Source organism: Oryctolagus cuniculus, chromosome 1 (genome assembly GCF_964237555.1).
Source record: "Oryctolagus cuniculus chromosome 1, mOryCun1.1, whole genome shotgun sequence".
Classification (NCBI taxonomy): domain Eukaryota; kingdom Metazoa; phylum Chordata; class Mammalia; order Lagomorpha; family Leporidae; genus Oryctolagus; species Oryctolagus cuniculus.
The window spans coordinates 175941420-175955774 of NC_091432.1; the positions used below are offsets into that span (position 1 = coordinate 175941420).

Sequence of the window (14355 nt, forward strand, 5' to 3'; positions counted from 1 at the left end):
GTGGGTAAGACGCTATCTGGGGTACCTGCATCCTACCTGGAGGTACCTGGGGGTTTGAATCCTTGCTCCATTCTCAACTCCAGCTTCCTACTAATGCTCACTCTGGAAGGCAGCAGTGATAGCTCAAATACTTGGGTTCTTGCTACCCATGTGGGAGGCCCAAATGACATTCCCAGCTCCTGGCTTTGACCTGGTTCAGTCCTGGCTGTTACTGGCATTTGGGGAGTGAATCAGTGGGTAAGAGCCCTCTGGTGTTCTGTCTAGGTCTGTATTTGTCTGTCTACTGATAAATAAAAACAAATAAATATATTTTGAAAGAAATATTATTAAATCATTGTTAAGGTTTTTGGTACAAAATCACCTGTTTATTTTCTATACTATTCTGTATTTTTAAATTGCTATATAAGATAGAGTGTAAAGGAAGGAGAACAGAAAGTTGAACAGAACCTCCAGTTTCACTCTGACATTCTATACTTCACTGCAGCAAAACACACTTGTTATGAAATCAAGATTTGTACAACTCAGATCTGAGACATGTGGCAGACACACAGAAGCACATTCAAGGGAGATAACAAAACACAAAGCACATCAATAATTTTGGTCCCACTGCCTGCTTTTCAGGGCTTTTTATGCTTTCCTTTTTTCCCCCTTATCCTAGAGCATCTCTTCTCACATGATCAAGTCTAAGGAAATACTCACTATTTACATCTTTACCCTTGGATTTCCCTTGCTTTTTTATAAACAAATCCTGGTGCATAGATGCTCAAAAAAGAACAGACTATGAGAAAATAAGAATAATATAATTTCACATCCTGTTGTATGACAGTCTTCTTATCGTATCACCTGTTTTATGATACAACAATAGCATGTTTGGGGAAAGTCTGGATGGCTATACTTGGTAGAATAACGTATGCTTTGGACAAGATGTTCTCTTTTTAGGAAATCAGAAACAGACCATTTTCTTGTTCCTGAAATGGTAAGAACAGGTGTAAGATATTTCGTTTTATGTAAAATTTTCACATAGCATTTCATATTTTTATAGACAATGCTATTTAGGGATCAATGTAAAATTGAAAAATGAGAATATTTTCATAAAATCTTTTAACACTTCAGTCAATTATTCAGTCCTTCTAAATAAAGGATTACTTTCATCAGAGATATATCTCTTTAAGCCATTTTTGTCTAACTATACTACAAATGTTTTAAATTAGTGTTTCCTTAAAACCATGTCAAAAGAACTGAATGTTTCAGTTTGTAGGCCCAATTTTTCCCCACACTTGCAGAAAATGGCAACGTGTTTGAGCAATTTTGTTTTTTTGATGGTGCAGAGGTTGAAATTTATTGTTTTATAAGAAACCAGTGTGATTTTTGTCAAAAAGTAACTTATAGGAATAATTTACCTCCATATACTAGACGGGCATTTTAATGATAGACTAAATTATCATCTCATGGTCCACGACATCCATTTTATCTACTTTCACAAGGTCTACTACTGCATTCAAACCACAGAACTCAAACTGCTACAACATACTCAGTGTCAACAGCTATAATTTTCAGGAGTTTCTTGTGGTGGCAGGTAATATTGATCCTATCTGTGAAAAAGGATCACTGTATATCCATTCTACAGATAAGAAAACTGAGACTTAGGGAAATTAAGTTACTGTCTCAGTATATGTGTATGTATACATATATATACAGTATCTCCAAAATGATATTTCCAATTTGCTAGTTCAATATCTGAAATCACTGGTACTCTCAGCAAAAGTTTCTTGGAGAACAGAGAAGTTGAGGCTCAGAGTGAACAGGTGGATTTCCTGAGGTCCCACGGTGGGTTAATGTAAGATGCCCTGACGTCTACTTTACAATCCAGTGCTCTTTCTTTAGGAGCCCCTCTCTTGCTACCAGCCTCCCACCACAGGGCTCCCTTGTTACACCTTTCAAACAATCAGCCACTGGCAGGCAGCTGGACCCTCAGCAGGCTCCCTGTGCTGAGTATGCCAGACACACAGGACTCTCGTGAGCCCAGTCCTTACTTCGAATGGGCTCTGGTTCTGGAGAGCTCGACTGTGGCACCACTGGAGACTGAGAGCTGCTCCTTTTTCCTCCGTTGGCTGCACCAGCTACTGAAGTAGCCGGCGAGTCTGGATTCTTGGCACAAATGGTAAGTTTTACTGTCGTCTTTGCTGTCTTCAGAAGGCTAATAAACTGGTAGGGTGTTGGAATGGTGGGGAAACAAAATTAAAATGCTTATTAGCAGACTTATAAAAATGAGTTGCCATTATTACTTGAATCTAATTCTGTCTAAGGTTGAGAGGCAACACAGAGGAAAAGTAATCCCTTGTTAAGATGTGAGAGGCCAAGAAACAATTAATTTCTCTCTAGTTTTTTTGAATGCATGATATAGATTAAGGTCATGGCTAATTTCCACTCTAAGTCTGGTTCTAAACAACTTCTTCCTTATACAAGTATAGAAATTCCAATCTTTTCCATTTCTAGTTAATCTTGTCCTATAGATTGGATTCCCACAACTTTAGAAGACATGTAGAATATCTTACTCACTTCCTGATTCTACATAGAATCTGTTGAGGCCTATATACACACTTCTAATAAAAACAGAAATGCATATATTAAATCAGGATAGGTAAACTACACAACAGAAAAATCAAAGCCAAGAGAAAGTTAAAATACCAAATTTATGGCTTAGATAATACCAATGCTTTTATTAACAACAAATTTATTTAAAAGAATGCTAAGCTTCTTGCTGGCTAATGTAGACATGGAAACATGGTTCATGACCTGGTTTTTCCTCATTGCAAGGGATAAAAGGAACTCTACATCTCAGGGAAAACAAAGCTTTTATTGGTGATTACACATGAAAAGCATCAAATGAAACTCCAAGTATTATGATCACTTTTGAGGAGAAGAGAACTCAGGAGCAAAAGCTACTTAATACCAACAGAATTAACATACTTAATGGCTGAGTCTTATGATCACTTTATAAATTAATATAGATATTTATGAGTCAACATCAATAAATAAATATTCCTCTGTAATATTGAACTCACTTAGCCACTGCTTATGAGATTCAGTTTTTTTCCTACAGAAAAATGGAAATGACATTTATAAAAAATGCCTGGTGAATACTGAATAGTTTACTAGGAAACAAAACATACGACACATCATCTTGATGGAAAAAAACATAAAAAAGAACTTCTTCATAACTGCTTCTCTTCCTTAAACATGTCTAATGTCAATAGCTAGTTAGCCCAAATTCCTTGTAATCCCCAGCTCCTAACATATGCACACATGAGCCATCCAAGGATGGCTTTACAGTACCATTTACTGTTTTGGAAAAGTACCTTTTCAACTGGACAGCCAACAACAACTTCATCATCTACAGCCAAGATCTGATCTCCAACTTTGAGTCGTCCATCCTAAATGGAAATGTGGTAGATTTGGTGACTTTCCAGAAGTGATTCCCTCTACACCACTTCATAATAGTGAGAGGGGTAAAGTCTCACCTTGGCTGCCACTCCATGCTCTGTTAAACTCTTTATGATGACTCCACTGATTGTATCTTCTTCACTGATAGCAATGCCCAAACCTCCTTGATCCTAGAGAAGGAAAAACAAGAACACTCAAGACAAAACAGATCAGTTTTATCCAAATGTAAAGGTATGCAGCCATAATGTCTGAACATCTTCTTCTACTCAAGGATTAGAAAAGCAATTAACACTCTTCTGAAGTCCACTATTAGAAACGTCTTCTTTCGGGTGGGCCTGGGCATCAAAGTTTGCTTCTTGGAACACCTACATCCCATATGTGAGTGTCTGGTTTAAATCCGGCATCTTGGCTTCTAATTCAGCTTCTTGCTAATGTGTACCCTGTAAGGCAGCGGAAGATGGGTCAAGTATTTGAGTCCCTGCCTCCCATGTTGGAGGCTTGGATGGAGTTCCAGGCTCCTGGTTTAGGTCTGGCCCAGGCCAGAATGTTACAGATGTTTGGGTAATGAGATTCTCTCTCTCTAATACAATGAAAATAAATTAAAAATTAAAAACAGAAAGAATGGGCATGCTTTGTGCCACAGTGCATTAAACCACTGCTTTGCACACTTGCAGAGCACATCGGAGTTCTGGTGTGAGTCTTGGCTGCTATACTTCCTACAAGTCTTGAGTCTCTGCCACCCATGTGGGAGATGAGGATGGAGTTCCTGGCTCCTGGCTCCAAGAATGACCCAGCCCCAGCTATTGCAGCCATTTGGGAGTGAACCAGTGGATGCAAAAATCTTTCTGTGTCTCTTTCTCCCTTTCTTCCTTTCTATCACTCTACCTTTGAAATAAATAAATAAATCTTTTTAAAAGAAATCTCTCCTTAATCTTTCACATTTTTTTTTTTTCTGTTGGGACTAATCTCTTCCCCCAAACCATCAAACAATCAAGTGTTCTTTGGTAACTGCAGCAACATATACAGATAGCAAAAACACATTCAATAATCAAAATTTTCAACATTTGCAAACTTAATTTTGTGTCACTGGCTTACTGAGCAAGTCATTCAAAACCTAGCAAAGGACACTCCTGACTCCTCTCTTTCTGGCCTGAACTTACAAAAAAATAATCAGATCTGGCCACTTCATTCTTTTCTGCCATGTTTCTTCTTCCAGCAGACAGACTTCATGCTTTGTCCTTTCTTGGGGCTGAATGCCCAGTGTTCCTTCTCTGGGGTACAGCATTTTGGTTTGTTGCAGACTGAAAATATCTTGGAGCCCAAATATATGCACTGAAAACCTGCCAAGGTTGGAGAGCTATACCTACTTGGTCCATATTTTCCACATTTTCATTTATCAAAACCAAATGTTCAATAATCCTGGCATTTACCTTTCTTTAATGCTTACATTAAAAAAATGCTTAAATTAAAATAGAGTTTTGAACATTTTAATTCTGGACAGAGCTAGAAACCTTTTTCATTATAGTTTTCATCCAGGAAAAATCACACAAAGTAAAACAAGGACCAGCAAATCTTGCCATGACTTCCCCGAAATACCCACACTAAAGCCAAGCTTGCCATCACATTCATGGTCATGCCTACAACATTAAAGTAAGCTTTCAGAGCTGGTGTTGTTGCCACCGCCTGTGATGCCGGCATTGTATATGGGCCCAGTTCAAATTCTGGCTGCTCTACTTGCGGTCCAGCTCCCTGGGAAAGCAGCAGAGGATGGCCCAAGTCCTTGCACCCCTGCACCCACATGGGAGACCCCGATGAATTTCCTGGCTGCTGGCTTTGGGCTTGGAACAGCCCTGGCCGCTGCAGCCATTTGGGGTCCTTCTCTCTCTGTAACTCTGCCTTTCAAATAAAGAAAGGGAAAAAAAAAGGGCCAGGTTTCACTCTCGCTTTAATTACTATCAACACTGTGTCTTTTCTGGGTAGATTATTAATGCCTGATAAGTTTCAGATAGTACTGTTCATCTGTCTCTACCACCAATCTCTTTCCAGGAAATCAGTCATGTGTATAATACAGAGAAAACTGTACCTTTAGGGTGAGCAAATTTACCATCGACCTAGCTGTAGAAACTTGGTAGAAACATCTTACCTCTAAATCTGTTTTCTTGTCTTTAAAAATAAATTAAACTTTTTTAAACTCAAAAAAAAAAAAAAAAAGGCCTGCCATGTAACAATCAGTGAAGTACTTTATTGGTACAAAAGGCATTTGCCAGCCGGCACTGCGGCTCACTAGGCTAATCCTCTGCCTAGCGGCGCCAGCACACCGGGTTCTAGTCCCACTCGCGGTGCCGGATTCTGTCCCGGTTGCCCCTCTTCCAGGCCAGCTCTCTGCTGTGGCCAGGGAGTGCAGTGGAGGATGGCCCAAGTACTTGGGCTCTGCACCCCATGGGAGACCAGGATAAGTACCTGGCTCCTGCCATCGGATCAGCGCGGCGCGCTGGCCGCAGCGCACCGCCCGCGGTGGCCATTAGAGGATGAACCAACAGCAAAGGAAGACCTTTCTCTCTGTCTCTCTCTCTCACTGCCAATTGTTTCTCATTTGCCAATTGCTTATCTAACATTCATTCTCATCTCAACCCTTTGCAAAAACTGGTAAGCTTCATTAGAATATAGAGGCAGCTCCCCCTTGCATGCCTAACAACTTCTTCCCAACCTACTTTTCCATTCACCTCTATCCCCTCTCTCCTTCTCTGAGTTCCCTATGATGTTTAAATATATGAGGCAAAATCCTTTGATATTTCTCCCTTCCATATGGGGAGAGTTGAATGTATGGGCTGGACTTAATGACTGAAATTTAACATACAGTATAAAACAGAGTGATGGTGTTGAAAACGGCAACTGCATCAGAAAGGACACCAGGGCTTCCTCCTTGCTGTTTCTCTTGACTCATTTGCGCTATGGGAAGTGAGCTGCCATGCCATGAAGACACAGACATGCCACCAGCCCTGGGAGGAGGAAATAAGGCCTCTTGACAATAGCCATTTGAGTTAATCACCTTGGAAGTGATGTTCAGCCCCAGCCAAATCTTCAGATGCCTGGAACTCATGCTGGCAGTTTGCTGGCAATTGCACAAGAGATTCTAAGCCAGAAACCTAGCAAAACTGATCCCAAACGCCTGACCCATAAACATTGTGAGACAATAAATGCGTGTTGTTATAAGTCTTTAATTTAATTGTGGTAATTTGTTATATAGCAAAAGATAAGTAGCTCCAACAACACAATTAAGAAGAATCATGGGACTTTTGCTCAGAATGCCCCTTCTGGGGCAAGTGTTGTGGTACAGAGGGGTTAGCTCTCACTTGTGATACTGGCATCCCATACTGAATTGCCAGTTTGAGTCTTCACTGCTCTGCTTCTGATCTAGTTTCCTGCTAATATGCCTGCAAAGGTGGCAGAAGATGGCCCTAGTGCATGGGCTGCTGCCACCTATCTGGGAGACGAGAATGGGATTCTAGACTCCTGGCCTTAGCTTGGCCTAAACTTGGCTTTTGCAGCCATTTGAGGAGAGAAGTAGCAGATGGAAGAACTCTGTGTGTCTCCCCTGTTCACTCTGTCACTCTGCCTTTGAATAAATCTTTAACAACAACAACAAAAAGGAATGTTCCTCCTCCATCTGTAGGTAAGAGAACTAACACAGAGCCCAGCTATAAGTGGTAGCTCTGCTGAAACAATGGGAAAGGTCAGCCTTCGGTCTGATCCTGTGGATGGCTGTCACAAGATCAGTCCTTATAGCCTACTGACCAACTACCTGAGTCTATAAATCCTCTTCTTTTGTTAAGCCTGATGGAGTTAGCATTTTTACTTATGTTTCTTGATGGGAAAAATGTTACACATCTGCATAAATATTATGTCTGAATGCCACACAGAATACTACAAAAGTAACTATACATATACCCATCCACACCCAGCCCCACACACAGTTTATTAATATCAGATAAGCAAGACAACTTACAAAAAAGGAAATAAGGTGTGAGTGTGTAATTTCTTATCTAATTGCTCAATTTTCTCCTCTAATTCTGCCAAAGTATGAATAATCCTCTGCAGTAAAAGATCTGACAAATGCTGTCCTAAGCTAGTCACTAAAATACTACCATACAGGGAATGTGAAACTAATTTAGGAAGTATATTTATGGAGGAAGAGTTGTATAATTAAACAGTTAGAATAAATAAGAATTGAAACTGGGATGAATCTAAACAAACTAGTATTATCAGGAGGACTTTTTTGAAGGTTCAAGGTCTCTACAACTCAGAAGAATAACTTTTAATTGTATTTGAAATTTTTACCAAATAAAACTGGGTGAATATGAACCAGATCTCTGACAATGATAGAAGACTGTTTATTTTTTATTTTTTGACAGGCAGAGTGGACAGTGAGAGAGAGAGACAGAGAGAAAGGTCTTCCTTTGCCGTTGGTTCACCCTCCAATGGCCGCCATGGGTGGTGCGCTGCGGCCGGCGCACCACGCTGATCCAATGGCAGGAGCCAGGTACTTATCCTGGTCTCCCATAGGGTGCAGGGCTCAAGCACTTGGGCCATCCTCCACTGCACTCCCTGGCCACAGCAGAGAGCTGGCCTGGAAGAGGGGCAACCGGGACAGAATCCGGTGCCCCGACTGGGACTAGAACCCGGTGTGCTGGCGCCGCAAGGCGGAGGATTAGCCTAGTGAGCCGCGGTGCTGGCCAGAAGACTGTTAACTGCTTTGATGTGTAGGTCCTTTGCTGGGGAAAACTATGCTAAAAATGAACCTTAATAAAAAATATTTTCTAATAAACTGAATTAGCATTTCAGTCACTGAAGTTTAGATTAAATATGAATAGATGAGAACTTTCCGTTCTGTTCATACTTTGATTTTCCTATTTTAAAATATAAAGGATTCAAAAGAATAAAAATCATGTACTTGTCAAAGAGTTCCTAAGAACTCAAACTAGAATTAGAAACGATCTGTTACTGAAACTCCCAATTTTGAAAGAATCCAAAAATTATTCTCCCTCCCTGACTCTTCTGCTCTCAACATCTTCCACTTTATGCATACACTGCATGTCAATGCTCACTCTTCCCTTCCAAATACTTAGTCTTAACTATGCATACAACACGGCATAACATAATGAGAAAAAAGGGCAAGGATTTCCTCTCTCAGTGTGTGTACATTTTATACTTATAGAAAAGATACACAAACAAATTTCACCCAAAACTATTCTTGGCCTATATATTCTTAAATGACAACAAAACATTAGTGGTAAGCATTATATAGGCCAGAATAGCAAAGGAATATTTCAAAATAAACAGAGGTGAGATTTCAGCTGGGTGTTTTATATTAGCTGGAAGAAAAAAGAAAGACAATCCAAGTGACACACAGGCAACCAAGGATGAATTCCCCATTTTCATGGACCCTTGGTAGTTTTAGGAAAGTAGGTAGAGTTCAACAGTAATAACCTAGTCTATAAATCCTCTTCTTTGGTTTAGCCTTATGGAATTAGCATGCTTACTTATTTTTCCCAGCAGGAAAAGTAAGCTACATATCTGCATAAATATTATGTCCCAACACCACACAGAATATTACAAAGCTAACTACACATACACTCATCCACACACAGCCCCAACTACTAATGGGAAATGGGACTTGGAGTTAGAATGCCAGAATTTAAGTTCCAGCTCTACCATTTGGAATTCAGAGAACAGTTAAAAGTGGGGGAAACTCTAGGCACTGGTGTAGCAGTTAAGGTGCCACTAGGACGCCTACATCTTATTTCAAAGTGTTTGGATTTGGGACTTAGTTCCACTTCCCAATTCCAGCTTCCTACTAATGCATACTCTGGGAGTAGCAGATGTTGATTCAAGTACTTGAGTCTCTCCCACTGACACAGGAAATTATGGATTGAGTTCCAGGCTTCTGGTTATTGTAGGTATTTGGGTAGTGCCCAGCAGATATAAGATCTCTCTCTCTCTCTCTTTCTCTGTCTCTTTGCCTTTCAAATTATATATTTAAATTTTAAATATATAAAATCAATAAATTTTAAAAAAACAGTGGGGAAATAATAGCAACCTCATAAGTACATAACATAATAAACAAATGTGACATTACCATTACATTATTTTTCAAATAGTCCTAATTTTTAAAAACATCCAGTGGTATAAATGACAAAGGATTTCAGATGAGGCAGGAGTATCAGAATCTGGTTAATTCTCTCTTCTATACATGATTTTTACTCCCAGAGCCAGCTAACACTAGGGGTAGTATACAGGCTTTGTGTGATGGATCACTTAGTGGCATTTAAAGCAATAGCTTCCTCAAGGAATATTTTCAGGGACATATTCTATGAGGCACTCAGAACCTCATGGATAAAAATATAAATGAAAATAATTATAATAACTTGCACTGCGTAAATGCTTTATATAAATTCTTTCATTTAATCCTTACAATAGTATATCCAATTAGAAGTTGTAATTGGGGAAAATAAGGCACAGAGAATGGTTGCCTAAAGCCGAGAGAAGGCTGAACGACTCCAAAGCCCGCACTTAAAATCTGTTAAATTGAATTAAGCTTAGACTAAAACTGCCTCCATACATATTTTAAGTCTGGACTAAAGGCTACTCCAAACATAGTGAACTGTTACCTAATTTGATGTATAAACAGACTGCAACCTACTCTTATAACAAGCAGCAGAGTCTCAAGCCTGTAACAGCCACCAAGCCTCCATGAAACACAGGCAATACCTGTGCAAACCAGGTTCAAATAAGGCAAACGCTAAGCTGTAGCTAATTAAGCTATCTCTCTGTCTCACTTCCGTTGTCTGTATGTCACTTCCTTTCCTCTGGCTATAAATACAACATGCACATGTGGTGCGGCGGAGCTTTCTGAACCATTTTTGGTCCGGACTGCTGCCAGATTCTAGATTAACAAGTAAAAGCCAATTAAGATCTGCAAAATTAGATTTGTTGTACTTTTCTCTTTTAACACATCATTAAAATCATGGCTAATTGCTTCTTCTGTCTAGCTGATTTTAAAAGATTTTGAGTATTTCCCTTACTCACTTTGACTTTCATCAATAAATACATTCCAGTTACCTGAGCTTTAGATTTCCTTGAAATCTACAGAGACATAGAAGCTTTCTGTGTGCAATTCATTGATTCCTCTTAGCAGCTAATTCAGAAAGGGAAGTGTGCACATCAGTTTTCAGCTAAAGGCAGACACCAGCTTTGGCACTGCAGAAGGAAGAAACTGTTCATTAGCTCCCAACTCCAGCAGTACCCTTCTGACCTAGGAGGCCCCATTTACAGAAGAAAGCGAGGACCAACGGGAGTGGGAAGCTGAAGTGAGATTGCTCAGAAGAGCTTCTGATCAACACAGCAGACTTCCATCCACCAGCTTTGCTAAATACCAGACTGAGGAAGCTGAACTGATCTGTTGGCCAGTGAAAGTCCTTGAAAAGTTCTGAGAAGGGGATTAAAAATGCTTTTATCTAACACTGTTATCAAGTAGTCAGATGCTAGAGGAGGTGTCAGAGAAAACCAGCATCAAGAACAGTCAGATATCTGCCAACTTATTCTTTCCTACTAATTACATCAATAGTCAGAGTGGGTAATGCTTACAACATACTGGACACTATCCATGTGCATATTTAATTCTCATAATGTATATTCAAGTCTTACTACAACTCTACAAGCCAAGTACTCTTATTATCCCCATTCGCAGGAGGGGAAACTGTACAGATTAACAGCAGTGTCCAAGGTCACAGTCTCACAGTCTGCAAGTGGCAAATCTAGGGCCTTCACCCAGATGCTCTGCCTTTTAGGCTGTGTCCTCAGCCACTATAGCAGTCTGCTCTTCATTCATTTAACAAATTTATTTCACCAAGTGTTCCTGGGCATAATGATATTCTAGGATGTACCAAATCTTGGGTGAGTATATTAGGATAAATGCAATGGAATGATATGTTAAAAATTATTTTATTTAGACTTTTCTAAAGATAATCATAAACTGGCATAAAAATCATTCATTGTAATGAATTCAATATATATTTAAACATTTCAGAATTAGCAACTTATTTATTGCATCATTAAGTTCTTTTTTTTATTTTTTTATTTTTTATTTTTTATTTTTTTGACAGGCAGAGTGGACAGTGAGAGAGAGAGACAGAGAGAAAGGTCTTCCTTTGCCATTGGTTCACCCTCCAATGGCCGCTGCGGCCGGCGCGCTGCAGCTGGCGCACCACGTTGATCCGACGGCAGGAGCCAGGAGCTAGGAGCCAGGTGCTTTTCCTGGTCTCCCATGGGGTGCAGGGCCCAAGCACCTGGGCCATCCTCCACTGCACTCCCTGGCCACAGCAGAGAGCTGGCCTGGAAGAGGGGCAACCTGGACAGAATCCGGCGGCCCGACTGGGACTAGAACCCGGTGTGCCGGCGCCGCTAGGTGGAGGATTAGCCTAGTGAGCCGCGGCGCTGGCTGCATCATTAAGTTCTATAAACTCTGACTTCGGGACAGAAGAGGAAAATAAGCCAAACCTTGAAACAGAAAAAGAAAGAGGAAGATATTCTCTCTTTAAATGGCAATAGAATGAAATTCTCAAATTGAAGACTATGGACTTCTTGACAGAAAGGGCAAAAGGCTTTAATGACTCCTGCTCTTTTCCTTCTCTTTATGGCAGAAACAATCAATAACAACATGCCTTTCATGCACATATAACAAGACTGGAGAAATCCATTTTTGTATAGAATTTTCTGTTGTTAAGGAGAGATAGAAAGAAAACATCAGTATAGTTAACACGGTAACGGTGATTTTCCTCTCTGTGTGACCGTGTGCCAGGATTTATGCTGACCATTTTATAAGCAACTCATTTTATCTTCATTTTACAATTTCTGAAGACAAAAGTACTGTTACCATCTTCACTTTACAGACTGAGGCAAACTGAGGCAAAGGAAGATCACATAATATGTTTGATGTGCACTTGATGAAGCAACCCAGATGGAATGACTCAGGAGGCTGGGGTGTAAGCACCACACAGCACTGCCCCTCAGCTGCAGGGGGCATACGAACTGCTCCACTTCTTTCTGTCTGCAGTATGTCCTGTCAATCACCCCCTACTCCTCCACCATACCTCCTCTTTCTTCTTCACCTTCCAAAACATTTCACTGCTTATTTTCTTATTCATGTACTGTTTACCTGCTTCCCAGGCTGAGCCTGCAGCACCTGAAAGCATTGGTAAACCTAAATGTGTTCAGCAAACCACTTCTTTACAGTAGTCATTTGAACTGAAAGCTCAGGTCTTTTCAAAGGACAGTAGAACTTCTAGCTATTTGAGTGTCAGTTTTATGAAGGACAAAGGTTATAACTCATATTGCTTTATTCATATTTCCTCCATAGCAGGAACGTGGTAAAAGAATAAAGGAGAGATGGCTGAATTTCATACTTTGGAACAACTACAAAGGAAGGTAAAGCTGGTCCCTGATAAAGTATCAGTCAGCACAGTGGGTTCCAAACTTTAGAGTGTATTAGCCTCACTAGGAAGGTTCATTAAAACACGTACCTCTGGGCCCAACCCCAGAGCTTCTACTGCAGCAGGCAGGGCTGGGTGGGCTCTGCAGCTGCATTCTAACATGATGCCAGGTGGTGCTGAGGCTGCTGGTACGGAGACCACTTCTGAGAACCAGTGAGCTGAGACCCTCGTGAGAAGGTACTCACATCACATCATTCCAATTTAAAGCAGATTTACCTTGGGAAGCTCCAGATGTTGCACATTTTTAAATGAACTGAGGCCCACAGCTACCTCAGACATAGTAACACCAGACTCCATCTGACAGATGAAAAGAAATGGCAAAAAAGGCGATGAGTGTTGGATTTTTCATTTTTTAAATATACAAGCCACTTAGTCAAAATTATTTCATACATTTTATTTATGCTATTTATGGCATTTATAATCATAACGTGTTCTTCAAAATCCCTATGAGATATGATTGGAGAGGAATTATTTTAGGGTACATGAGGCCAAGGGGATCTGATTTACTCTAAAACAAAATCTCACAGCAACCCAGCTACCAAAGAGTGAAACTCACAGAAATAAACAGTGTGATTAGAGGCATCATGCACTCCTCTTTACTGTGTTAGTTATCAAGTGAATTTAGAAAGTATTGAATGCCAGTGCTGTAGGGTAGCCAGTAAAGCTATGGACTGTGGTGCTGGAACCCCATAAGTGCATTGGTTCAAGCCCCGGCTGCTCCACTTCTGATCCAGTTCCCTGATAATGCTTCTGGGAAAGCAGTGGAGGATGGCTCAAGTTCTTGGGCCCCTGCACTCACAAGCGAGATGGAAGAAGCTCCTGTCTCCTGGCTTCGGAACGGCCCAGCTCTGGCCGTTGTGGCCATCTGGGACGTGAATCAGCAGATGGAAGATTTTTCTGTCTCTGCCTCTCTCTCTCTCTCTCTGTGTAACTCTTTCAAATAAATAAATAATAATCTAATTAAAAATAAAGAGTATTGAATGTTTTACCTGAAGATCATTATAATACTTCATTTTCTTAGGGGGTATACTTAGTAAAATTTATAAGAAAATAAAATTTTCTTTTATGATTTGGCCATCTTGAATAACCACCTGACTCAATTCATTGGAATGAGATGATGATTTGTATATCTGTCTTATGTAAATATAAGCCCTAGGTTTATATTCATTTAGGGGAGACTATTTCTGTTCCTATACCTTCTCCCAAGGACAGTCACCATGATTCTTCTGATTTTAAGCTTTTCACTATCTATTATTTCCTTTTATTTATCTTATATGTGTATTCAACGATTTTTCAATTAAAAAAATAGAATGGAAAGAACCGTCTTCAATTCCCACATCGCTCTAGCCACCACACTCTCTCC

General features: G+C 40.2%; 1 protein-coding gene across 34 annotated transcripts in view; it reads right to left on the bottom strand.

The window, feature by feature from the left end:
* Positions 1-14355, bottom strand: part of MPDZ (multiple PDZ domain crumbs cell polarity complex component) — a 184785-nt gene that overhangs the window by 15202 nt on the left and 155228 nt on the right. For all 34 annotated transcript variants that reach the window (XM_070052001.1, XM_070052077.1, XM_070052031.1 and 31 more), the window contains 4 exons: positions 13209-13289; positions 3522-3614; positions 3360-3434; positions 2034-2205 (listed from right to left, as the gene is read on the bottom strand). In XM_070052001.1, the coding sequence (XP_069908102.1) occupies positions 2034-2205; positions 3360-3434; positions 3522-3614; positions 13209-13289 (421 nt within the window). The remainder of the gene's footprint in view (positions 1-2033; positions 2206-3359; positions 3435-3521; positions 3615-13208; positions 13290-14355) is intronic.